Source organism: Ranitomeya imitator, chromosome 6 (genome assembly GCF_032444005.1).
Source record: "Ranitomeya imitator isolate aRanImi1 chromosome 6, aRanImi1.pri, whole genome shotgun sequence".
Lineage (NCBI taxonomy): Eukaryota > Metazoa > Chordata > Amphibia > Anura > Dendrobatidae > Ranitomeya > Ranitomeya imitator.
Genome location: NC_091287.1, coordinates 339,307,366 through 339,332,969, shown reverse-complemented (window position 1 = coordinate 339,332,969; position 25,604 = coordinate 339,307,366). Strand labels below are relative to the sequence as shown.

General features: G+C 44.5%; 2 protein-coding genes across 3 annotated transcripts in view; both read left to right on the top strand.

The window, feature by feature from the left end:
- The window catches only part of RIPOR2 (RHO family interacting cell polarization regulator 2), a 270,446-nt gene that overhangs the window by 21,380 nt on the left and 223,462 nt on the right, over window positions 1-25,604 (top strand). The window lies entirely within an intron of this gene.
- Window positions 6,872-9,486, top strand: LOC138642621 (uncharacterized). Its single transcript, XM_069730891.1, has 2 exons — window positions 6,872-7,689; window positions 8,135-9,486. The coding sequence occupies exons 1-2, from the start codon at window positions 7,337-7,339 to the stop codon at window positions 9,015-9,017; spliced, it is 1,236 nt and encodes a 411-aa protein (XP_069586992.1). The 5' UTR covers window positions 6,872-7,336; the 3' UTR covers window positions 9,018-9,486.

Genomic DNA, 25,604 nt, shown 5'->3' with positions numbered 1-25,604 from the left:
CCGATCCTAACGCATCAGGTATTCTAGAATATATGAATGGCCACGTAGTATATTTCCCAGTCACGTAGTATATTGCCCAGCCACGTAGTATACAGCACAGAGCCATGTAGTCTAAAACTTAACTTAAAATAAAAAATAAACATATACTCACCCTCCCTTGAAGTCCTGGCCCTGCGTGTGGTGCACTTGGCAGCTTCCGAGGGTTGGTATGGGCGCAGGACCTGTGATGACGTCGCGGACACATGACCGTGACGTCATGGCAGGTCCTTGTCGCATATCATCTTTGCCACCGTAACCTGCCGCTTGCATGGACTGGTCACCGGAGCGTCGCGAGGAGCTAGAAAGGCGCCGGAATGTGAGTATATGATGATTTTTTAAATTATTTTTAACATTAGATCTTTTTACTATTGAGGCTGCATAGGCAGCCTCAATAGTAAAAAAGTTGGTCACACAGGGTTAATAGCAGCGATAATGGAGTGCGTTACACCGCGGCATAATGCGGTACATTAGCGCTGCCATTAACCCTGTGTGAGCGCTGACTGGAGGGGAGTACGAAGTGGGCACTGACTGCGGGGAGGATGGAGCGGCCATGTTGCCGCCGGACTGCGCCCGTCGCTGATTGGTCGTGGCAAAACGCCCATCAGCGACTTGGATTCCATGACACAGAGGCCGCGACCAATGAATATCCGTGACAGACAGAAGGACAGACAGAAAGATGGAAGTACCCCTTAGACAAATATATATATAATTTGTCTAAGGGGTACTTCCGTCTGTCTGTCCTTCTGTCACGGTTATTCGTTTGCTGATTGGTCGCGGCAGCCATGACAGGCAGCTGCCGAGACCAATATGCGACGGCCACAGTCCGATTAGTCCCTCCCCTGCACTCACTGCCCGGCGCCCGCTCCGTAATCCCCACCGCTCACACAGGGTTAAGGCAGCGGTAACGGCCCGCGGTGTAACGCGCTCCATTACCGCTGCTATTAACCCTGTGTGTCCCCAACTATTTACTATTGATGCTGCCTATGCAGCATCAATAGTAAAAATAAGTCATGTCAAAAATAATAATAATAAAAAAAAAACCTGCTATACTCACCCTCTGCCGCCTTTCTCACTCCTCGCCACGCTCCCGGGACCGCTCCATTGCAAGCGGCAGCTTCCGGTCCCGTCCCAGGGCTGGTGTGCGGCAAGGACCTGCCGTGACGTCATGGTCATGTGACCGCGACGTCATAGGTCCTGCTCACACCAGCCCTGGGACTGCAAGCTGCCGCTTGCAATGGAGCGGTCCCAAGAACGTAGCGAGGAGTGGCAAAGGCGGCGGCTGGTAAGTATAGCAGGACTTCAACGGGCTATAGATGAGTATACATATACAGTTAGGTCCGTATATATTTGGACAGAGACAACATTTTTCTAATTTTGGTTATAGACATTACCACAATGAATTTTAAACAAAACAATTCAGATGCAGTTGAAGTTCGGACTTTCAGCTTTCATTTGAGGGTATCCACATTAAAATTGGATGAAGGGTTTAGGAGTTTCAGCTCCTTAACATGTGCCACCCTGTTTTTAAAGGGACCAAAAGTAATTGGTCAAATTAAATAATTGAAAATAAAATGTTCATTTCTAGTACTTGGTTGAAAACCCTATGTTGGCAATGACTGCCTGAAGTCTTGAACTCATGGACATCACCAGACGCTGTGTTTCCTCGTTTTTGATGCTCTGCCAGGCCTTCACTGCGGTGGTTTTCAGTTGCTGTTTGTTTGTGGGCCTTTCTGTCTGAAGTTTAGTCTTTAACAAGTGAAATGCTGCTCAATTGGGTTGAGATCAGGTGACTGACTTGGCCATTCAAGAATATTCCACTTCTTTGCTTTAATTAACTCCTGAGTTGCTTTGGCTTTATGCTTTGGGTCATTGGTCATCGTTTCATACTATAGATGGACAATCAGTTTGGCTGCATTTGGCTGGATCTGAGCACACAGTATGGCTCTGAATACCTCAGAATTCATTCAGCTGCTTCTGTCCGGTGTCACATCATCAATAAACACTAGTGACCCAGTGCCACTGGCAGCCATCCATGCCCAAGCCATCACACTGCCTCCGCCGGGTTTTACAGATGATGTGGTATGCTTTGGATCATGAGCCGTACCACGCCTTTGCCATACTTTTCTCTTTCCATCATTCTGGTAGAGGTTGATCTTGGTTTCATCTGTCCAAAGAATGTTCTTCCAGAACTGTGCTGGCTTTTTTAGATGGTTTTTATCAAAGTCCAGTCTAGCCTTCTTATTCTTGATGCTGATGAGTGGCTTGCACCGTGCAGTGAACCCTCTGTATTTACTTTCATGCAGTCTTATCTTTATGGTAGATTTGGATATTCATACGCCGACCTCCTGGAGAGTGTTGTTCACTTGGTTGGCTGTTGTGAAGGGGTTTCTCTTCACCTTGGAGATTATTCTGCGATCATCCACCACTGTTGTCTTCCGTGGGCGCCCAAGTCTTTTAGCATTGATGAGTTCACCAATGCTTTCTTTCTTTCTCAGGATGTACCAAACTGTAGATTTTGCCACTCCTAATATTGTAGCAATTTCTCGGATGGGTTTTTTCTGTTTTCGCAGCTTAAGGAAGGCTTGTTTCACCTCCATGGAGAGCTCCTTTGACTGCATGTTTACTTCACAGCAAAACCTTCCAAATGCAAGCACCACACCTCAAATCAACTCCAGGCCTTTTATCTGCTTAATTGAGAATGACATAGCGAAGGGATTGCTTACACCTGTCCATGAAATAGCATTGGAGTCAATTGTCCAATTACTTTTGGCCCCTTTAAAAACAGGGTGGCACATGTTAAGGAGCTGAAACTCCTAAACCCTTCATCCAGTTTTAATGTGGATACCCTCAAATGAAAGCTGAAAATCTGAACTTCAACTGCATCTGAATTGTTTTGTTTAAAATTTATTGTGGCAATGTCTACAACCAAAATTAGAAAAATGTTGTCTCTGTCCAAATATATATGGACCTAACTGTGTGTGTGTGTATATGTGTGTGTGTATATATATATATATATATATATATATATATATATATATTTCACATAAACTTTTATACAGCGCAAGACTCAGTTACACAGTTTTCACAGGAGATATGCTTTAAAAGATAAAATATACTGTACGCCAGGGGTGTCAAACTGCATTCCTCGAGGGCTGCAAACAGGTCATGTTTTCAGGATTTCCTTGCATTGCACAGGTGATAATTTAATCACCTGCAGAGAATGATTCCAGCACCTTGTGCAATGCTAAAGGTACCGTCACACTTAGCGACGCTGCAGCTTTTAATAGCCAGTAAAAGCTAAGTATACAGCTGTGAGATGATATAGCCTGGGAAGCTAGCTTGACTGAAGCTGCTTGTGTATTTGCAGGTGGTAGTGGCCTTTTTGAGGTTGCACCAGTGGTAAGTCTGCCCCTGTGCTACAGCCCCATCCTGCAGTACTTCACTCCATAGTTACAGCACACTGTTGCTTCCAGGTATAAGCTCTCTTATCCCATGATGTGGGAGGATCCGCCCCATTCTGTGGTCTCATCACAGCGCATGATCTACAAGGAGCACTGGAACTATAGCAGGACAGTGCCAGAGGCTAACTACACTGTGTTCCAAATTATTATGCAAATTGGAATTAAGTGTCATAAGGATTTAATTGTTTTGTTTTTCAAATAAACTCATGGATGGTATTGTCTCTGGGCTCAATGGATCACTGAAATCAATCTTAAACACGTGATAATTAGTTTTCCAGGTGATTCTAATTTAAAGGAAAACTACTTAAAAATTATGTTCCACATTATTATGCAGGCCACAGTTTTCAAGTAATATGGGAACTAAAAAGGATCTCTCTGCTGCTGAAAAGCATTAAATAGTTCAATGCCTTTGACAAGGTATGAAAACATTAGATATTCCACGAAAACTTAAGAGTGGCCTCATACTGTGAAGAGATTTGTGACTGAAACAGAACACAGACAGAGTTCATGCAGATAAAGGCATAATGAGGAAGGTTTCTGCCAGACAAATTCATGGGATTAAGAGAGCAGATGCCAAACTATCATTACAAAGCACCAAACCGTTATTTGAAGCTGCTGGTGCCTCTGGAGTCCCTCGAACCTCAAGGTGTAGGATCCTTCAAAGGCTTGCTGTGGTGCATAAACCTAATATTCAGCCACCCTTAAACAGTGTTCACAAGCAGAAATGGTTAAAGTGAGCCCAGACATACATGAACACTAATTTCCAAATAGTCTTGTTTACTGATGAGTGTCAAGCAACCCTGGATGGTCCAGATGAATGGATTAGTGGATGGTTGATGGATTGCCACCATGTCCCAACAAGGCTGCGACGTCAGCAAGGAGGTGGAGGAGTCACATTTTGGGCCAGAATCACGGGTAAAACAGCTGGTAGGACGCGTAAAGGTACCTTCACACATAACGATATTGTTAACGATATCGTTGCATTTTGTGACGTAGCAACAATATCGTTAATGAAATCGTTATGTGTGACAGCGACCAAAGATCAGGCCCCTGCTGGGAGATCGTTGGTCGCTGAACAAAGTCCAGAACTTTATTTCGTCGCTGGATCTCCCGTGGACATCGCTGGATCGGCGTGTTTGACACCGATCCAGCGATGTCTTCACTGGTAACCAGGGTAAACATCGGGTAACTAAGCGCAGGGCCGCGCTTAGTAACCCGATGTTTACCCTGGTTACCATCCTAAAAGTAAAAAAACAAACAGTACATACTTACCTACCGCTGTCTGTCCCCCGGCGCTGTGCTCTGCACTCCTCCTGCACTGGCTGTGAGCGTCGGTCAGCCGGAAAGCAGAGCGGTGACGTCACCACTCTGCTTTCCGGCCGCTGTGCTCACACACAGTACAGGAGGAGTGCAGAGAAGCAGAGCGCCGGGGACAGACAGCATTAGGTAAGTATGTACTGTTTGTTTTTTTTACTTTTAGGATGGTAACCAGGGTAAACATCGGGTTACTAAGCGCGGCCCTGCGCTTAGTTACCCGATGTTTACCCTGGTTACCGGCATCGTTGGTCGCTGGAGAGCGGTCTGTGTGACAGCTCTCCAGCGACCAAACAGCGATGCTGCAGCGATCCGGATCGTTGTCGGTATCGCTGCAGCGTCGCTTAATGTGAAGGGGCCTTTAAGGTTCCTGAAGGTGTGAAAATGACCTCTGCAAAGTATTTAGAGTTTCTGACTGACAACTTTCTTCCATGGTCTAAAAGCAGAAACGTGCCTTCAGGAGCAAAATCATCTTCATGCATGACAATGCACCATCTCATGCTGCAAAGAATCCCTCTGAGTCATTGGCTGCTATGGGCATAGAAGGAGATAAACTCATGGTGTGGCCACCATCTTCCCCTGACCTCAACCCTATAGCGAACCTTTGGAGTATCATCCAGCACAAGATCTATGAGGGTGGGAGGCAGTTCACATAAAAACCGCAGCTCTGGGAGGCTATTCTGACTTCATGCAAAGACGTACAAGCAAACTCTCCAAAAACTCAAGTTCAATGGATGCAAGAATTGTGAAGGTGATATCAAAGAAGGGTCCTATGTTAACATGTAACTTGGCCTGTTAGGATGTTTTGGAGTTAAATAACTTTCTTTTTCAGTGAATGTGACCTCCTAATGCTGCAAATTCCACAAATGAGCATTTTCAGTTCTTTAAAACATATCAAATGTATAGAAATTCTACTGTGCCTAATTTGGAACACTGCATTTTGAGTTTTTATTTATTTTGGAGATTATACTGTTACTAGACTGTGGCCCGATTCTAACGCATCGGGTATTCTAGAATATGCATGTCCCTGTAATATATGGACAATGATGATTCCAGAAATCGCGGCAGACTGTGTCCGTCGCTGATTGATCGAGGCAACCTTTATGACATCATCGTCGCCATGGCAACCATTATGACATCATACTTGCTGTGCCCGTTGCTGATTGCAGGCCTGGCGGCCTCGACCAATCAGAGAGCAGGGATTTCCAGGACAGACAGACAGACAGAAAAACCCTTAGACAATTATATATATAGATCATTGGGAGGTTTCTTCAATAAAATTTGATGTATAATCTAGCGGGTGATGACCTTTAATTAGACTGACTGCCATTTGCACCGACCATTTAGGAAAATCTGAGAAAAATACAATTTGCATAATAATTTGCAAGACGGTGTAGAGCCTGGAAAGGTAAAGTTATCGTGTGTGTGTGTACATTATAAAAAGAACAATTATGATTTGAAGACTAACCCTTTTATTGTGGGACAATCCTTTTAGTCAGAATAAAAACAAAAATGTCATGTTGTCTTTTTAGGTGGGCTACATTCATTGCGCACAAACAGCACAATGCTTTCTATGCAAGCTATAAAGGGAAAGGATTTAACAATGCTCAAATCCCCCACTGTTACGCTGTTAGCCTAGCCGTCCGTCCCTTTCAGGCACATTGTACACTTTGTACTAGACTGCAGCACATGTTGAACAGACATTGTACCAGACTGGCTACATCAACCCTTTCAGTTGGCATCATTGAGATGCCGGTGAGATTCTCTGATTTGGTGTGAAAACACAATTAGGCAGTGCTTGGTCACCAGGGTAACAACTTTTCTACTTCACTATTGGATTGACAAATTATATTTGTTAGCAGATACTTAGTGTCATTTATATTCCGCAATGATGAAAATTGGGTCTTGTGTGAAGATTTTGACAGTCAATTTTTACAATTTGAATTATGTAAGAGTCCTTAAATATTTTTGTTTCTAATGCTGTACTAATAATTTCCTTCAAAGAAACCTTCTTCAAAAAGATAACTGGCTTTTTTTAAATGTCAGAAGTTTTGATCAGTACAACTCGAGATGCCTCGCTATGTACTTTCTACTAGCCATATATTTCTATTGTAGTGAGGACAAAAATGCTTATCAGGACTGAAGGAGTCAACTCTTTGCTGAATAACAATCCAAAGCAAAACAAGGAAGCATAAGGCTACTTTCACACTAGCGTTAACTGCAAACCGTCCCAAAAACGTCTTTTTCCCGAAAAAACGGATGCGTCAAAAAACTGCAAAACGTATGCAACGCATACAGCATTTAGACGGATCCGTCGCAAATCCGATAAACGGTTCCGTTGAAATGCTGGATGCGTTGCATACGTTGCATACGTTTTTACCATGCGTTGCATCCGTTTTTACGACGGATCCGTTTTTAAAATGGGAGGCACCCAAATTTGATTGGCTACTGGAAACTAAGGGAAATCTATATACTGACTGTATTTACAGCACATATTTGAGGGTTTTAGTTTAGTGGCAAGGATGGATGGTGTAATTGGGAGGATTTCGAGTTTGGTTACTGAAGTTATCTTTGAGACGAATCGCCTGGATATCATAGTGCGGGAGAAGGAGGCGGCAGCAGAAAGACGGAGGATGCAACGGAGAAGGCGACGATTCTGGATACATCCAATCAATGAGCTGCGGATGACCAGGGGTGTCCAGTCCACTCTCTATCTGGAGTTGCGGCAGAATCCACAAAAATTCTACAATTATGTACGGATGAGAATGGAACATTTCGATTATTTGGTTGGAAAAGTAGAGGAGGTCATCCAAAGGCAGGACACAAGGATGAGGCTTGCCATCACACCGGCGGAGCGGCTCCTGTTGACACTGCGGTAAGCATCTTTTATTTTTAATGTCATTGCTGATATTGAATGTTATTACATGCTGCAGAGAAAACTGCGCTGACACATTGCGCAGCATTTTCTGCAGCGTGTAATTTGTTGGGTTGTTTGAGGCCATCCCATTGCTTTTTTTTCTTGTGTCATTGGTCATATTGAATGTTATTACATGCTGCAGAGAAAACTGCGCTGACACATTGCGCAGCATTTTCTGCAGCATGTAATTTGTTGGTTTGTTTGAGGCCATCTCACAGCTTTTTTTTTCTTGTGTCATTGGTCATATTGAATGTTATTACATGCTGCAGAGAAAACTGCGCTGACACATTGCGCAGCATTTTCTGCAGCATGTAATTTGTTTGGTTGTTTGAGGCCATTCCACTGCTTTTTTTGGTTGATGGTCTGTGCAATTTTTTTAACATTTTTATTTTTTTTTCTGCAGCTTCCTAGCTACGGGAGAGTCTTTGACTTCACTCCATTTCCAATTCCGGCTGGGGATTTCCACTATTGGCGGAATTTTGAAGGACACATGTCGTGCGATTTGGGACACTTTACAGCCGGAGTATATCCCACAACCAACAATGGAAATCTGGTTGAGAAGTTCCGAACAATTTGAGACAATTTGCAATTTCCCAAATTGTGTTGGTGCCGTGGACGGCAAACACATTAGGATTGCTAAACCGGCAGGAACAGGATCAGAGTACTATAACTATAAAAAATACTTCTCCATTGTACTCATGGCTATTGCTGACGCCAACTGCCGATTCCTTGCTGTGGACATAGGAGCGTATGGCCGGTCCAATGACTCACAAGTGTTTAAAAACTCTCCGATGGGTCGCTGCCTGTATGGAGATACATACAATTTCCCGCCAGCAAGACCGCTCCCGGGAACAAGTGAACCAGCCATGCCATATGTGTGTGTAGGTGATGAAGCCTTTCAACTGTCGCCGCACCTACTGAAACCATACAGCAGCCGTGAATTACACCGTACCAAGCGGGTATTTAATTACCGTCTCACTAGAGCAAGAAGAGTGGTAGAGTGCTCTTTCGGTATATTGACGGCAAAGTGGAGAGTTCTGCTGACGGCAATAAAACTGGAAACAAAAACTGTAGACGATGTTGTCAAGGCATGTGTGGTGCTCCATAATTTTGTTATTTCAAAGGAGCCTGTTACCTGGGATGACGAACAATTGGAGACAACCTTGTGGGATTTCCGCAGTGCCTCTGTTCGCTCCACCAGTTCTGTTACAATGATGAGGGACCAGTTTGCAGATTATTTTTTGTCACCTGTTGGGCGGATTCCATGGCAAGACATCAGTGTGTGACATGTTTTCCTTGGTTTTTGTTGTTTTGTCAAAAAATGTTTTTGGAGCAACACCAAAAAAAAAAAAAAAAAATAACAGTGTTGTTTGGTTGCTAATATAAAACCATTTTGTTATACCTTGAAAACGTCTGGTGTTTCTTTTCACTTAACCTTTAATATTTACCTTAATGAATCAACACACACAGAGTAGATTGTAAACCAGAAATATTTTTATTTCTAAAATATAATTATTTTTTGGAAATTTTCCAAAAATTTTCCTATTTTGATAATTTTCAAATTTTTTTTTTTTTTTTTTTTTGCCAACAAAACAATTTTTAACACTGAAATGACAGTCTCACAGGTCTTGGTAGTGTCGGGTGGAGTAACTATGGGAGGAGGGGCTGGAAGGTTGGACCACATCGGTAGGTGGGATTGGGGAAACCCTACCTGTTTGGTCTGCAGTGGAAGGGGGGTGGAAAACAGGAGGCTGACCAGAGGGTGGTTGTGTTGGGGTAGGTGGGAAAACTTCCTGGGGAACGAAAGCTGGGCAAAGACGATGAAAACACGGGTGAATACATTTGGGTTGTGGGCCGGGTTGGGTATTGGTACGGATGTGGATATTGGGGCTGGCGGTGATATTGTGGGGCATGGTGTTGAAATTGGGACTGGGATGTGTGGGGAGGTGTGGGGGTAGATTGGGGTTCGTTTATGACCTTGAGCAGAGCGTTATGGCAGCTATTCATTACCCGCATCTGCTGATCAAAAGAAAGCTTTTCCATGCTCCTGAGCATGGATTGAAGAAAAAGATTTGCTGGAGCTTGACTTACATCTAAATGCAGTCTATCCAAGCGACTGCTGATTTCATGGTGGTTTTCACTCATGCGTGATTGCACCATGCTGAAACCAGCAGTCACTTGTTCTCCCAAAATTTTAAAAGAATTTTGGAAGCCTGCATTTAGATGCAAGAACTCAGGAGCATAGCTCCTTTCCTGACCCCTCTGACGCTGCCGCCACGAACCTAACGGTGGTGTAGAGGTGGCAGGGTCAGAGGGGGTGGGGTAAAGGGAACGCTATCTGTTGACCATCAGATGCAAATAAGGAAGGCTGCGCTCCACTGGTAGAGGTGAATGAAGTGGAGGGGTCAGAGGTGTGGGGCCTACCGATGTGGTCCCCGGTGGCGGACTCAGGAGGGATCGCTCCAGAGGGCGCAGAGGAAGATGCAGGCGCACGGTGGCTGGAGTAGGTGCTGTGAAAGAAAAAAAAAATTAATATATAGATATGGAAAAGCCCGGACTGAAAGAAAAGTTTTGTGATTAGACAGGTTACTGAGATGTTGAATACTTACACTCTACTCAGCATGGTTTCCCTCAGGAAGGAGAGGGCAGGGCCGTATCGATACCTCCTCTTTTTCCTTCCTGCTGAGCCACTCGGGGCCTGCATCTCCTCGTTAAATTCCCTCTTAAAACGATCCCTCAGTGACCGCCACCGCTTCCTAACCTTGCTACCTGTGAATACAGGAATGAAGAAAAAAAAAATTATTGGTAAATGCAAGACATTACATTCAGCTCTTCCAACCAGAGCCGACGGGTGACACTGGTATCAGCATGCCTGCGGTCAGCCATGTTCCACAGTGGCTCCCGCTCACGAACCTCCTCGATGAGGGATTCGATATCTATGTCTGAATCATATGCGGGAGCACACTGTGAAGCCTTTAAAAAAAAAAAAAAAAAAAAAGAAAAAAAAATTAGTAGACTGAAACAAAAAAATTAACAATTGAAGCCCCACAAAAAAACAACTCACTGATGGCCGACCGCGGCGTCGAGTCCGCCGACTCTGGGAGCGCCTGGGAGAACCTTCATGCTGTGCTGGACGTTCAGCAGCAGCAGGAGACTGAAATAAAGGATAAAAAAAATTAGCTTTAATGTATGTATGTTTTGTGTGTTACGTTATATATGAAATTCTGTTTTGTGTATGGTGCAGTGTGATGTGTGAAGCAAGTGTTTCACCACTACTTACACTTGGTTCCTCCTCCACTTGGATGTCTCCACCCGTCTCGGTCCCTTCCGACAGCTCCTCATCGGATTCTGATTCCTGTTTAAACATAATAAATGCATGTAGTGACTAAAAATGATGTACCGTATATACTCGAGTATAAGCCGACCCGAGTATAAGCCGACCCCCCTAATTTTGCCACAAAAAACTGGGAAAACTTATTGACTCGAGTATAAGCCTAGGGTAGAAAATGCAGCATTTACCGGTGAATTTCAAAAATAAAAATAGATGCTCCATACCGTTCATTATTGCCCCATAGATGTTCCATATACAACTGTGCTATATAGAATGCTCTGCACCGTTGATTATGGCCCCATAGATGCTCCTTATAATGCTGTGCCCCATATATGCTCTGCACCTTTGATTATGGCCCCATAGATGCTCCTTATAATGCTGTGCCCCATATATGCTCTGTACCTTTATGGCCCCATAGGTGCTCCTTATAATGCTGTGCCCCATTTATGCTCTGCACCTTTATGGCCCCATAGGTGCTCCTTATAATGCTGTGCCCCATATATGCTCTGCACCTTTATGGCCCCATAGGTGCTCCTTATAATGCTGTGCCCCATATATGCTCTGCACCTTTATGGCCCCATAGGTGCTCCTTAGAATGCTGTGCCCCATATATGCTCTGCACCTTTATGGCCCCATAGGTGCTCCTTAGAATGCTGTGCCCCATATATGCTCTGCACCTTTATGGCCCCATAGGTGCTCCTTATAATGCTGTGCCCCATATATGCTCTGCACCTTTATGGCCCCATAGATGCTCCTTATAATGCTGTGCCCCTTATATGCTCTGCACCTTTATGGCCCCATAGGTGCTCCTTATAATGCTGTGCCCCATATATGCTCTGCACCTTTATGGCCTCATAGATGCTCCTTATAATGCTGTGCCCCTTATATGCTCTGCACCTTTATGGCCCCATAGGTGCTCCTTATAATGCTGTGCCCCTTATATGCTCTGCACCTTTATGGCCCCATAGATGCTCCTTATAATGCTGTGCCCCTTATATGCTCTGCACCTTTATGGCCCCATAGGTGCTCCTTATAATGCTGTGCCCCTTATATGCTCTGCACCTTTATGGCCCCATAGGTGCTCCTTATAATGCTGTGCCCCTTATATGCTCTGCACCTTTATGGCCCCATAGATGCTCCTTATAATGCTGTGCCCCTTATATGCTCTGCACCTTTATGGCCCCATAGGTGCTCCTTATAATGCTGTGCCCCTTATATGCTCTGCACCTTTATGGCCCCATAGGTGCTCCTTAGAATGCTGCTGGTGCTGCCATAAAAAAAAAAAAAAAATCACATACTCACCTCTCTTCTCAGGACGCCAGCGCTTTCAATAATTACCTGCTCCTCTGCGGCTCCGTCTCCAGCACTGACGCTCAGCAGAGGGCGCGCACTGACTACGTCACAGCGCCCTCTAACCTGAGCGTCACTGCTAGAGGACGCTGCAGACGGAGCCGGAGCGAGGAGCAGGTAATTATAGCGCTGCGCTCCCCTTACCTGCTGCGGCGCGGTCCCTGCAGTCCCTGGCTTCTCCGGCGCTGCAGCTTCTTCCTGTAATTGAGCGGTCACATGGCACCGATCATTTACAGCAATGAATATGCGGCTCCTCCCCTATGGGGGTGGAGCTGCCTATTCATTTCTGTAATGAGCGGTGCCATGTGACCGCTCAGTGCAGGAAGAATCTGCAGCGCCGGAGAAGCCAGGGACTGCAGGGACCGCGCTGGGAGCAGGTAAGTATGATTACACAGCCCCCGCTCCCCCTCCCCTGCTGACACCCGGGTATATGACTCGAGTATAAGCCAAGAGGGGGACTTTCAGCCCAAAAAAATGGGCTGAAAATCTCGGCTTATACTCGAGTATATACGGTAAATTTAAAAAGCAAAAAAAAAAAAAAAATTTTTACTTACCGATATCCGCTGTTGCTGTGGAGGAGGGCTGCCGGAAGAGGACATTGTGTGGCTGTGTTCCAGGTGGCTGTGGTCCTGGTAGGTCTGTAAGTTAAAGGGAACCTGTCACCCCGTTTTTTGAGATTGAGCTATAAATACTGTTAAATAGGGCCTGCGCTGTGTGTTCCTATAGTGTATGTAGTGTACCCCGATTCCCCATGTATGCTGAGAAATAACTTACCAAAGTCGCCGTTTTCGCCTGTCAATCAGGCTGGTCAGGTCGGGAGGGCGTGGTGACATCGCTGGTTCTTCCTCAGCTTTACGTTGGTGGCGTAGTGGTGAAGACACAGCGCGCGATCTGCGCTGTCATCCCTTTCGTCGGTGGGGGCGGCCATCTTCCTGGGGCCGCGCGTGCGCAGATCGAGTGCTCTGCTGCATGGGGCTTCAGGAAAATGGCCGCGGGATGCCGCGCGTGCGCATTAGAGATCGCGGCGGCCATTTTCCCAAAGCCGAGTTTGCATCTCGGCTTTGGGAAAATGGCCGCCGCGATCTCTAATGCGCACGCGCGGCATCCCACGGCCATTTTCCTGAAGCCCCGTGCAGCAGAGCACTCGATCTGCGCACGCGCGGCCCCAGGAAGATGGCCGCCCCCACCGACGAAAGGGATGACTGCGCAGATCGCGCGCTGTGTCTTCACCACTACGCCACCAACGTAAAGCTGAGGAAGAACCAGCGATGTCACCACGCCCTCCCGACCTGACCAGCCTGATTGACAGGCGAAAACGGCGACTTTGGTAAGTTATTTCTCAGCATACATGGGGAATCGGGGTACACTACATACACTATAGGAACACACAGCGCAGGCCCTATTTAACAGTATTTATAGCTCAATCTCAAAAAACGGGGTGACAGGTTCCCTTTAAAAGACACTTGCAATCTGCTCTACACATTGAAGTAGCAGATTTGGGGTCTTCAAAACTTACTTTTCAGAATTTCTGGATGCGGGACAGGTGGCTGTGGTTCAGGTGGCTGTTGTCCAGGTGGCTGTGTTCCAGGTGGCTGTGGTCCTGGTAGGTCTGTAAGTTAAAAGACACTTGCAATCTGCTCTACACATTGAAGTAGCAGATTTGGGGTCTTCAAAACTTACTTTTCAGAATTTCTGGATGCGGGACAGGTGGCTGTGGTTCAGGTGGCTGTTGTCCAGGTGGCGGTGTTCCAGGTGGCTGTGGTCCTGGTAGGTCTGTAAGTTTAAAGACACTTGCAATCTGCTCTACACATTGAAGTAGCAGATTTGGGGTCTTCAAAACTTACTTTTCAGAATTTCTGGATGCGGGACAGGTGGCTATGGCTAGTGGCTGTGGTCCTGGTGACTTCTGCCGGTCGGTGTGATCCCTACTCTATCTGCAATATAATAAGTATAATGGAATGATAGTTAGACCACCGCTGAAATAGGTAATGTTTACCAATAAAGACCCTGTTACAATGAGAAAAATAGGTGAACACCCAAACCCAAAAACAGGTGCACGTTATACCATTCTTTTCCATGCCCCAAAAAAAAAAAAGGTAAAATGTGAGAGACCTTTAAAAAAAATTTTAAGTTTAAAAAATAAAAATATTACCTCCCCGAAATAACCTTTCAAAGGATAACCTTTATTAAAAAATGACCCCTCAACCAACTCTGTATTGCATGTGTAACCATTGGTACATACACCTGTTTTAAATTTACCTTTATGAAATTATACTACGGACAATTTGTTAATAAACATTTTTTTATTTATTTATTTTTTAATCATAATGGAGCAGAAATGCTCTTTATTTTAAATACAAGTACATCAACTGGGAATGGTTTAAACAGTAAATTAAAAAAAATCAACATTATAACCACAAGCTGCAGACCACTAGGCTTTGCAATAATACATCCGATTTAAAAAAAAAAAAAAAAACACACATGCTGCACAAACAACTATAATATAGGTACCGTCACACTGAACGATATCGCTAGCGATCAGTGACGTTGCAGCGTCCTGGCTAGCGATATCGTTCAGTTTGACACACAGCAGCGATCAGAATCCTGCTGTGATGTCATTGTTCGCTGCAGAAACTCCAGAACTTTATTTCATCGCTGGACTTCCTGCAGACATCGCTGAATCGCCGTGTGTGACGCCGATTAAGCGATGTGTTCGCTGGTAACCAGGGTAAACATTGGGTTACTAAGCGCGGCTATGCACTTAGTAACCCAATGTTTACCCTGGTTACTGGCATCGTTGGTCGCTGGAGAGCCGTCTGTGTGACAGCTCTCCAGCGACCAAACAGCGACGCTGCAGTGATCCGGATCGTTGTTGGTATTGCTGCAGCGGCGCAAAGTGTGACAGTACCTTTACTAAATACATCAAAAATCAACATTAACCAATATGGCATTGACAAATGCACATGCAACCAACAAGACGCACAAAAACATAACCTGCAAGCAGAGTCATAACACAAGCATAACACATGAAAAGGCATAATATTGACGAAGGCATATTAAGGTGCAGGCACGTGAACGCATACATACAAAAGCACACAGCAGTACAAAAATACACACACACACACACACACACACACACACACACACACACACACACACACACACACACACACACACACACACGGCCATCAGTCCTCCGGCTGGAGCTTGATATCTTCACAGTGGCAGGCCTCACGGTGGATCTGGACTGTAGCAGGGCACTGGCTGTTGCAGGACGACGGCAGGCCTCAAGTTGGATTCAGGTTTTAAAAGCTCTTGCTGTAGTCAGTACGTCAAATGCGCACGCACACACACACACACACACACACACACACACACACACACACACACACACACACACACACACACACACACACACACACACACACACACACACACACACACACAGCAATATGCTCACACTGTTGTAGTGTCTGGTCCTTGCTGCCAGGCTGGGCTCTTGGTATCCAGGCTGGGCTCTTGGTGTCCGGCTGGGCTATTGGGGTCCAGGCTGGGCTCTTGGTGTCCGGCTGGGCTATTGGGGTCCAGGCTGGGCTCTTGGTGTCTGGCTGGGCTATTGGGGTCCAGGCTGGGCTCTTGGTGTCCGGCAGGGCTCTTGGTGTCCAGGCTGGGCTCTTGGTGTCCGGCTGGCTGGAGGCTTCTCTTCTTGTCTCTGTGTCTTGCTGGCATATGTGGGGGTTGAAGGCCCAGACCAGGTTTACATAGATTTGGGGATGTCTGGCCAATTAGATAAAAAATCCTGTTTCTGAGCATGCTCAGTAGAAAAAAACGTATTACAGCGCTGCATTGCGTCGTACGACGTGTCTCGACGCATCCGTCGCTCATAGACTTTCATTCTAGCAAAAGACGTATGCCGACGAATGCGCCGAGACACGTTTTATTGTCGGAGCCAAAAAACGTTACAATCTACGTTTTTCCAGACGACGTGTCGCCTCTTTTCGACGCATCCGCCGAAAGACGTATACCGACGAATGCCAATTCGTCGCAATGCGTCGCCAATACAAGTCTATGGGGAAAAAACGTATGCAGCAAAATATTTTGCTGCATGCGTTTTTTCGGCAAAACGACGCATTTTAACGTATTGCAGTTAACGCTAGTGTGAAAGTACCCTAAGCCAACGTAAAATGCAAAAAGCTTTATTCACAAAATAATCCTAAAAATAAGGTAAAAAATGGAGACGCACTGCATCCCATACCACTCCTAAAAGCCAAAGAGTATACAGTAAGTCTGGTATCCAGTATATTAAAGATAAATTGGCTTACAATTTAATCAAGGTTAAGCCTAGTTCTGCCCTATAAAGACTGCTAACCATACATACATAATTATTCACATCATAACATATTCTATATAAAGTGCATAGTGCTTTAAATAAATGTCTAAACAGACTACAACAATTGCAGAAGCATTAATAAAGTGCATATATATAAATCAGAGGACAAATATCCATATATAGATGTAGCAGCAAAAAGCATCAGAATAGCGGCAAGGTAAATACATTGGCAGCAGAAGTAAATAAAGTGCATAGGCTGAAAGAAAGGATCTGTACTGCACTACCAGGTTATGTAATCCTGACGCGCGTTTCGCGTGCTGCTTCTTCCTGGGGGTTCTGATGCTTTAAGCTGCTACATCTATCTACTGTATAATTGTCTAAGGGTCACTTCCATCTGTCACGGAAATCCCAAGTCGCTGATTGGTCGTGGCAAAATCCGCAACGGACACAATTCGGCAGCAAAATGGCCGCTCCCTACTCCCCTGCAGTCAGTGCCCGCTCCATACTCCCCTCCAGTCAGCGCTCACACAGGGTTAATGGCAGCATTAACGGACTGCTTTATGCCGCGGTGTAACGCACTCCGTTAACGCTGCTATTTACCCTGTGTGACCAACTTTTTACTATTGATGCTGCCTATGCAGCATCAATAGTAAAAAGATCTAATGTTAAAAATAATAAAAATAAAAAATCATTATATACTCACCCTCCGTTGGCCTCCCCGGATCCAGCCCAGGCCTTTCCCGCTCCTCGCGACGCTCCGGTGACCGGTCCATGCATTGCGGTCTCGCAAGATGATGACGTAGCGGTCTCATGAGACCGCTACGTCATCATCTCGCGAGACCGCAATGCACGCTTGGGACCGTAGCGTCGTGAGGAGCATCGGTAAATGCCTGGGCTGGATCCGGGGGGTCGACGGAAGGTGAGTATAAAACTTATTTTTTATTTTAATTCTTTTTTTTTATTTAACAGGGATATGGTGCCCACATTGCTATATACTACTTGGGCTGTGTTTATATACTGCATCTCTGTGCTATATACTATGTGAGCTGTGCTATATACTGCGTGCCGGTGGTATATCTTACATGGCTGGGCAATATACTACATCGCTGTGCTCTATACTACGTGGCCTGTATTATATACTGTATGGGCAGTGTTGTATACTACGTGGCTGCGCAGTATACTACGTGGCTGTGCAATATATTACGTGGCTGCGCAATATATTACATGGCTGGGCAATCTACTATGGCTGGGCAATCTGCTACGTGTCTGTGCTACTTTCGACGTGGGCTGTGTTATATTTCTCTGCTGTATCTGTGCATCAAGAATCGTGGTATGTGTTAAAGAGGGGGGCCCACTGAGACTTTCGCCCGGGGCCCTCAAAAACCTGGAGCCAGCCCTGGCTTCACTGACAGGTGCAGTCCGGCCACGAATTGGCGCAGAATTTGAACCACGCTTCGCGAATTGGTCGCGGCCGGCCTAATCCTGTGTATAAATTGCATTATTCTGAAAACGTCATAAATAAACTACATACGTATCCTAGAATGCCCGATGCGTTAGAATCAGGCCACCATGTAGTATGTGTGTGTGTATGTGTGTATATATGTGTGTGTATGTATATATATATATATATATATATATATATATATATATATATATATATATATATATATATATATATATATATATATATATATATATATATATATATATATATATATATATGTACACACGTACACACGTACACACGTACACACGTACACACGTACACACACACACACGCGTATTTAGTCAGCAATAGTGCAAGTTCCACCACTTAAAAAGATGAGAGGCGTCTGTAATTTACATCATAGGTAGACCTCAACTATGGGAGACAAACTGAGAAAAAAAAATCCAGAAAATCACATTGTCGGTTTTTTTAACATTTTATTTGCATATTATGGTGGAAAATAAGTATTTGGTCAGAAACAAACAATCAAGATTTCTGGCTCTCACAGACCTGTAACTTCTTCTTTAAGAGTCTCCTCTTTCCTCCACTCATTACCTGTAGTAATGGCACCTGTTTAAACTTGTTATCAGTATAAAAAGACACCTGTGCACACCCTCAACCAGTCTGACTCCAAACTCCACTATGGTGAAGACCAAAGAGCTGTCAAAGGACACCAGAAACAAAATTGTAGCCCTGCACCAGGCTGGGAAGACTGAATCTGCAATAGCCAACCAGCTTGGAGTGAAGAAATCAACAGTGGGAGCAATAATTAGAAAATGGAAGACATACAAGACCACTGATAATCTCCCTCGATCTGGGGCTCCACGCAAAATCCCACCCCGTGGGGTCAGAATGATCACAAGAACGGTGAGCAAAAATCCCAGAACCACGCGGGGGGACCTAGTGAATGAACTGCAGAGAGCTGGGACCAATGTAACAAGGCCTACCATAAGTAACACACTACGCCACCATGGACTCAGATCCTGCAGTGCCAGACGTGTCCCACTGCTTAAGCCAGTACATGTCCGGGCCCGTCTGAAGTTTGCTAGAGAGCATTTGGATGATCCAGAGGAGTTTTGTGAGAATGTCCTATGGTCTGATGAAACCAAACTGGAACTGTTTGGTAGAAACACAACTTGTCGTGTTTGGAGGAAAAAGAATACTGAGTTGCATCCATCAAACACCATACCTACTGTAAAGCATGGTGGTGGAAACATCATGCTTTGTGGCTGTTTCTCTGCAAAGGGGCCAGGACGACTGATCCGGGTACATGACAGAATGAATGGGGCCATGTATCGTGAGATTTTGAGTGCAAACCTCCTTCCATCAGCAAGGGCATTGAAGATGAAACGTGGCTGGGTCTTTCAACATGACAATGATCCAAAGCACACCGCCAGGGCAACGAAGGAGTGGCTTCTTAAGAAGCATTTCAAGGTCCTGGAGTGGCCTAGCCAGTCTCCAGATCTCAACCCTATAGAAAACCTTTGGAGGGAGTTGAAAGTCCGTGTTGCCAAGCGAAAAGCCAAAAACATCACTGCTCTAGAGGAGATCTGCATGGAGGAATGGGCCAACATACCAACAACAGTGTGTGGCAACCTTGTGAAGACTTACAGAAAACGTTTGACCTCTGTCATTGCCAACAAAGGATATATTACAAAGTATTGAGATGAAATTTTGTTTCTGACCAAATACTTATTTTCCACCATAATATGCAAATAAAATGTTAAAAAAACAGACAATGTGATTTTCAGGATTTTTTTTTCTCAGTTTGTCTCCCATAGTTGAGGTCTACCTATGATGTAAATTACAGACGCCTCTCATCTTTTTAAGTGGTGGAACTTGCACTATTGCTGACTGACTAAATACTTTTTTTGCCCCACTGTATATGTATATATATATATATATAATTACAACCCAAAACATCCAAATGACCCTGATCAAAAGTTTACATACCCCATTTCTTAATACCGTGCATTGCCCCCTCTAACAGCTTAAAGTCTTTTGTGGTAGTTGTGGATGAGGTTCTTAATTTTCTCAGATGGTAAAGCTGCCCACTCTTCTTGGCAATTCCTGGGCTGTCTAGCATGAACTGCATGCTTGAGATCTACCCAGAGTGGCTCAATGATATTGAGGTCAGGAGACTGAGATGACCACTCCAGAACCATCACTTTGTTCTGCTGTAGCCAATGGCAGGTCGACATGGCCTTGTGTTTTGGATCATTGTCATGTTGGAACATCCAAGTACATCCCATGCGCAGCTTCCGAGCTGATGAGTGCAAATTTCCTCCAGTATTTGCTGATAACGTGCTGCATTAATCTGTCCTTCAACTTTGACCAAGTTTCCTGTGCCTTTGTAGCTCACACATCCCCAATACATCAGCGATCCACCTCCATGCTTTACAGTAGGAATGGTGTTCCTTTTATCATGGGCCTTGTTGACCTCTCTAAATGTAACATTTATGGTTGTGGCCAAAAAGTTCAATTTTGGTCTCATCATTCCAAATTACCTTGTTCCAGAAGTTTTGAGGCTTGTCTCTGTGCTGTTTTGCATATTGAAGGCATTTGCACAGTAATGGCTTTCTTCTGGTGACTCGACCATGCAGCCTATTTTTTTTTTTTTTTTCAAGTGCCTCCTTATTGTGCATCTTTTTTTTTTTTTTTTAAATTCGTTTATTAGTAACAAAATGGATCATGTTACATAAACATTTGTTTCAAAAATTTAAACTTAATAAACAGTACAATGAAAGTATGTATCAACAAGTATATTACAAAGTACTGTTTCATGCATAACAATGTACTCTCGAAACTGTAAAGTAAAGGAGTTAAGTTGCTTGTAACATGTAGAAAAGTGACATATGAATTGTATTTAACCTTACTTTAACTACTAATATGCCGCAATTACCACTTGGCTGTTGCCCATGTGGCATCCCCACCCAGTACCAAAACCAGTCATATAATGGCTATAGAGTAAGATGGGATGAATTCCATCTACCCCAGATTTTTTCGAATTTTCCCAGACACCCCCTGTTCTGGTAAAGTGTACGTTCATACGGGATAATTGAGTTCACGAGGTCAATCCAAGTTCTCCGAGAGGGGCATAGGTTACCCATCCATCGCAGCGCCAGTGCTTTCCTTGCCATAAAAAGGGTCTCTCGCAAGAGGATCACAGTATAATGATCCCAAGTCTCCTCCTCCCACACTCCAAATATACAAAGTAGTGGATCAGGGGGAATAGGGAATGATAACAGTGTTTAGCAAGGATGTTACCTCTTTCCAATAGTGAGAAGTGACCGGACAACTCCATATCATATGGATAAAATCTGCGTCTGACGTATGACATCGCGGACACTCTGACGTTTGGAATCGGCCCATTTTATGAAGCCGAATCGGAGTTGGATATGTTTGGTGTATTATGTATAGTTGGGTCATCCTGTTGTTAACTGATGGAGATACATTAATTGAAGATTCAAGAACATCATCCCAATCCTCGTCCTGTATATTGGAGAGGAGTCCCCCCCATTTTCCCTTAACAGAATCGAGAATAGATGTAGCTCCCGAAGATAGCAGATAAGTATATTGGGAGGAGATGAGTCCTTGAGGACCCTGAGAATTGAGGATCCCAATCAAAGGCAAGGAGGAGATAGCACGGCCCGCACCTAAATGTCTCATATACGATTGAACAGCTGATCTCAATTGAAGATATCGAAAAAATTGGGACCTTGGTATACTATGTTTCGTTTGTAATTGCTCAAAAGACATAAAGATTCCCTCGTTATATAGATCACCTATTGAGGAGACACCCTGCGTCACCCAGAAATCAGCGGACGGGTGGTTGGATAGTGCTGGAAAGTAACCATTGTTCCATAGAGGCATCTCCGCTATAATAGCTGTGAATTTAATAGTTTTTTTAATCTGCTTCCAAACTGAGCGCGCCAAACAGAGCAAAGGCAGCAAGCGTGGGACGTTAGTTCTCTCCATCTCTAGAAAGTTTAGTGGGCAATCAATTTGGGCCGAATGAAATAGATGATTCTCAGAGTTGGGAGGGGACCTATCAGGCATCCATTTATTAAGGGCTTTAGCCTGACCGGCCAGGTAATAAAGATAAAAATCTGGCAACGCCGCCCCTCCGCCCCGTTTCTGACCCTGCAACGTAGACAGTTTAAGTTTGGGTCTGGAGTTACCCCAAATGAAGGATGTAGTTTGTGAATTTAAGGTGGTGAAAAAGGATTTAGGGACTGGGGCAGCACTATGTTGAAGGAAGTAATTGAGTTTAGGGAGCAGTATCATTTTAATTAAATTAATACGACCCGCAACAGAGAGTGGAAGTTTAGCCCAGATTGAAAATTTTGATTTAACCAATTCTACCAGAGGGAATATATTGAGTTGTAGGTCCAGTTTACCGAATTGAGAAATATATATGCCTAGATATTTAAAACTGGTAACAATAGGGAGGGGTGAGAGGGTCCTATGGCGGGGCATAGGGGTATGGGAAAGAGGCATCAACGCGGACTTGTCCCAATTTATAGACAGGCCAGAAAATCTACTAAATTTGTCTATAACAGCAATTACTCGTGGCAGCGTTTCCTCCGCCTTATCCATAAATATCACCATGTCATCAGCATATAGACCTATGGTGTCCACCCGGCCAGCTATATCTATACCATTAATATCTGGGGAAGACCTCACGCGGATCGCCAATGCCTCAATTGCGAGAGCGAAGAGGGCCGGAGAGAGGGGGCACCCCTGACGGGTACCTCTATGTAGTGAGAAGGGTTCGGACCTTGCACCATTTACTATCAGACGGGCTTTAGGTTTGATATAAAGTAGACCCACCCATTGTAAGAATTTATCTCCGAAGCCATATTTTTGCAAGCAGGCCAGGAGAAAGGGCCATTCAAGGGAATCGAAGGCTTTAGCCGCATCCAGTGATGCCAATGCCCAGGAGTTATCTGATACTAATGAACTATATTGGACTACCGACTGGACACGCCTAATATTTATGGAGGTGCTCTTACCAGGCATAAAGCCTGTTTGGTCTGGGTGTATAAGGTCTAATATAATTGAGTTCAGTCTGATGGCTAAAATTTTGGTGAAAATTTTATAGTCCGCGTTTACCAATGATATTGGGCGGTAAGATCCACATTCCAAAGGGTCTTTCCCTTCTTTTTTAAGTACAATAATGTTTGCCTCATAATAGGAATCTGGCATAAGGCCTGTCACCGACATCCCCCGGATTACTTTCAATAGAAGTGGGGCCAGGATATCCCGATATTTCTTATATAGTTCAATAGGAAATCCCTCCGGACCAGGAGCTTTCCCAGAGGCCATATCCGCTATAGCATACTCGACCTCCTCCAAGGTGAAATCAGCATCTAAATAGGCCCGCTGAGCAGGGCTCAATACGGGAAATGTTAAATCTGATAAATAATTTGTTTTCCGTAATATCAAAGCCACATTTGGATGAATATAGTGACCTATAATATTCATGAAAGCATTGAAGTATCTCCTCTGTTGAGGATACCAATAATCCACCTGGTGCCGAATCTGTAGTATAGTATTAGATATATTGTGTTGGCGTACCAGATAAGCTAAAAATTTGCTAGCTTGGTTTCCCAATTCGAAATAAGAATGACGGGCAAAAAATAATTTACGTTTGGACTTGGCGTCTACATGCTGGATATATAGCCTCTGGGAAGATAACCACTCAAGTCTGTTACCACTAGTAGGGTTAGATATATATGTAGATTCCGTATCCTTTAATTTCCGCTCTACCTCATCATCTTCCCTTGAGGTCACCCTCTTTATATAGGAAATTGTGGAGGATAAACATCCCTGTAGATACGCCTTAAGAGTGTCCCAAAATATATTAGTGTCTGGAGGCTCCGAGTGGAATGATAGAAAGCATTTCAATTGGTCTACGGTTCTGTCACTAGAGTCTATCAATTTAAGCCAAAATGGGTTCAATTTCCAAATTATAGCATTGTTAGAATGTCCGTATTTAAGTTTAAGAATAATTGGGCTGTGGTCAGAGATTCCCCTATTACCATGTTCGATACTGTCTACCCACATTGCCACCCTCTCGGAACCAAATATATAGTCCAGACGGGAAAGGGAACGTTTAGTAGATGAATGGCAGGTGTACCCTTTTTCCCCGGGATGATGCGTTCTCCACAGATCCAACCACCCACATCCCTCCATAAACAAAGCTAACTGAGTAGGAGCCTGTGAAGGAGGCTCTCCAATTATCTCATCACTCAATCTCAATCTATCTAGGCAGTTATTCATGACAAGATTTAAATCTCCCATACAAATGACGTTAGCTTCTGGGAAGCCTAGGGCGAAGCTCAGTGCCTTCCGAAGAATCGAGATATTGGCTGCGGGGGTTGTAAACACAGAGTATAACATATTCCCGGGAGTCAATTAGTGCATGTACAAAGACAAAACGGCCTTCATTGTCCCTTCTGGCCTCTCTCACCTCCCATCTGACATCTCTATGAATGAGTAGTGAGACCCCCCTGGAATAGCTAGTGTGAAATGCATGTATGGACCACTGCACCCATGGCTTTTGTACACAGCGGGCCGAATCCCTGGTCAGATGTGTCTCTACCAGCGCCACAACATGGGGGTGATGACGCTTGATTTGAGAGAAGACCTTAATCTTTTTCCGAGGTGATTTGATGCCCCGTACATTCCAGGTCATACAGATTAATTCAGACCCCATACTCACAAATCACATTATGGTAAATAGTGGTGTCCGGTCGAGGACTGGGGGTAGTCCACATAGGGCAGTAGAGTTGTTGGCGGCGATTTCTACCTACAGAACAAGTAAAACCAACATGAAAGCAAAAACATAGTAAAAACCAAACAATATAGGAGTAGAGTCCAATGCTCCTATTAACAAGAAAAAACAGGGATACCCTCGCTAGGTTCGGTATTACCTAGCTGGACACACACATAGAAAGCTCCATTATGCAATTTTAAGCACAGATACAAATACATTAGGATTTTTTGGTGTTAGATCCCCCGTGGGTCCGCAGCCACTCAGTCGCCTCTTCCGGATCAGAGAGAAAAATAGACGTGCCCTCATGAACAACACGCAGACGAGCTGGATAGATCATGGAATATATAACACCTCGGTCTCTGAGTTGCTTCTTTATGTCCATGAATCGTGCCCTCTGTTTCTGAAGCTCCATTGAGAAGTCTGGGAAGATTGAGATAGTAGCGTTATGGAACATAATAGGGCTCTTCTGCCTTGCCAGACGTAGGATGGTGTCTCTATCTTTGCAATTGAGAAGACGTGCCAAAAAGGGTCTTGACGGAGCTCCGGGAGGAAGAGGCCTCGTGGGTACTCTATGGGCTCTCTCCACTGAAAAAGT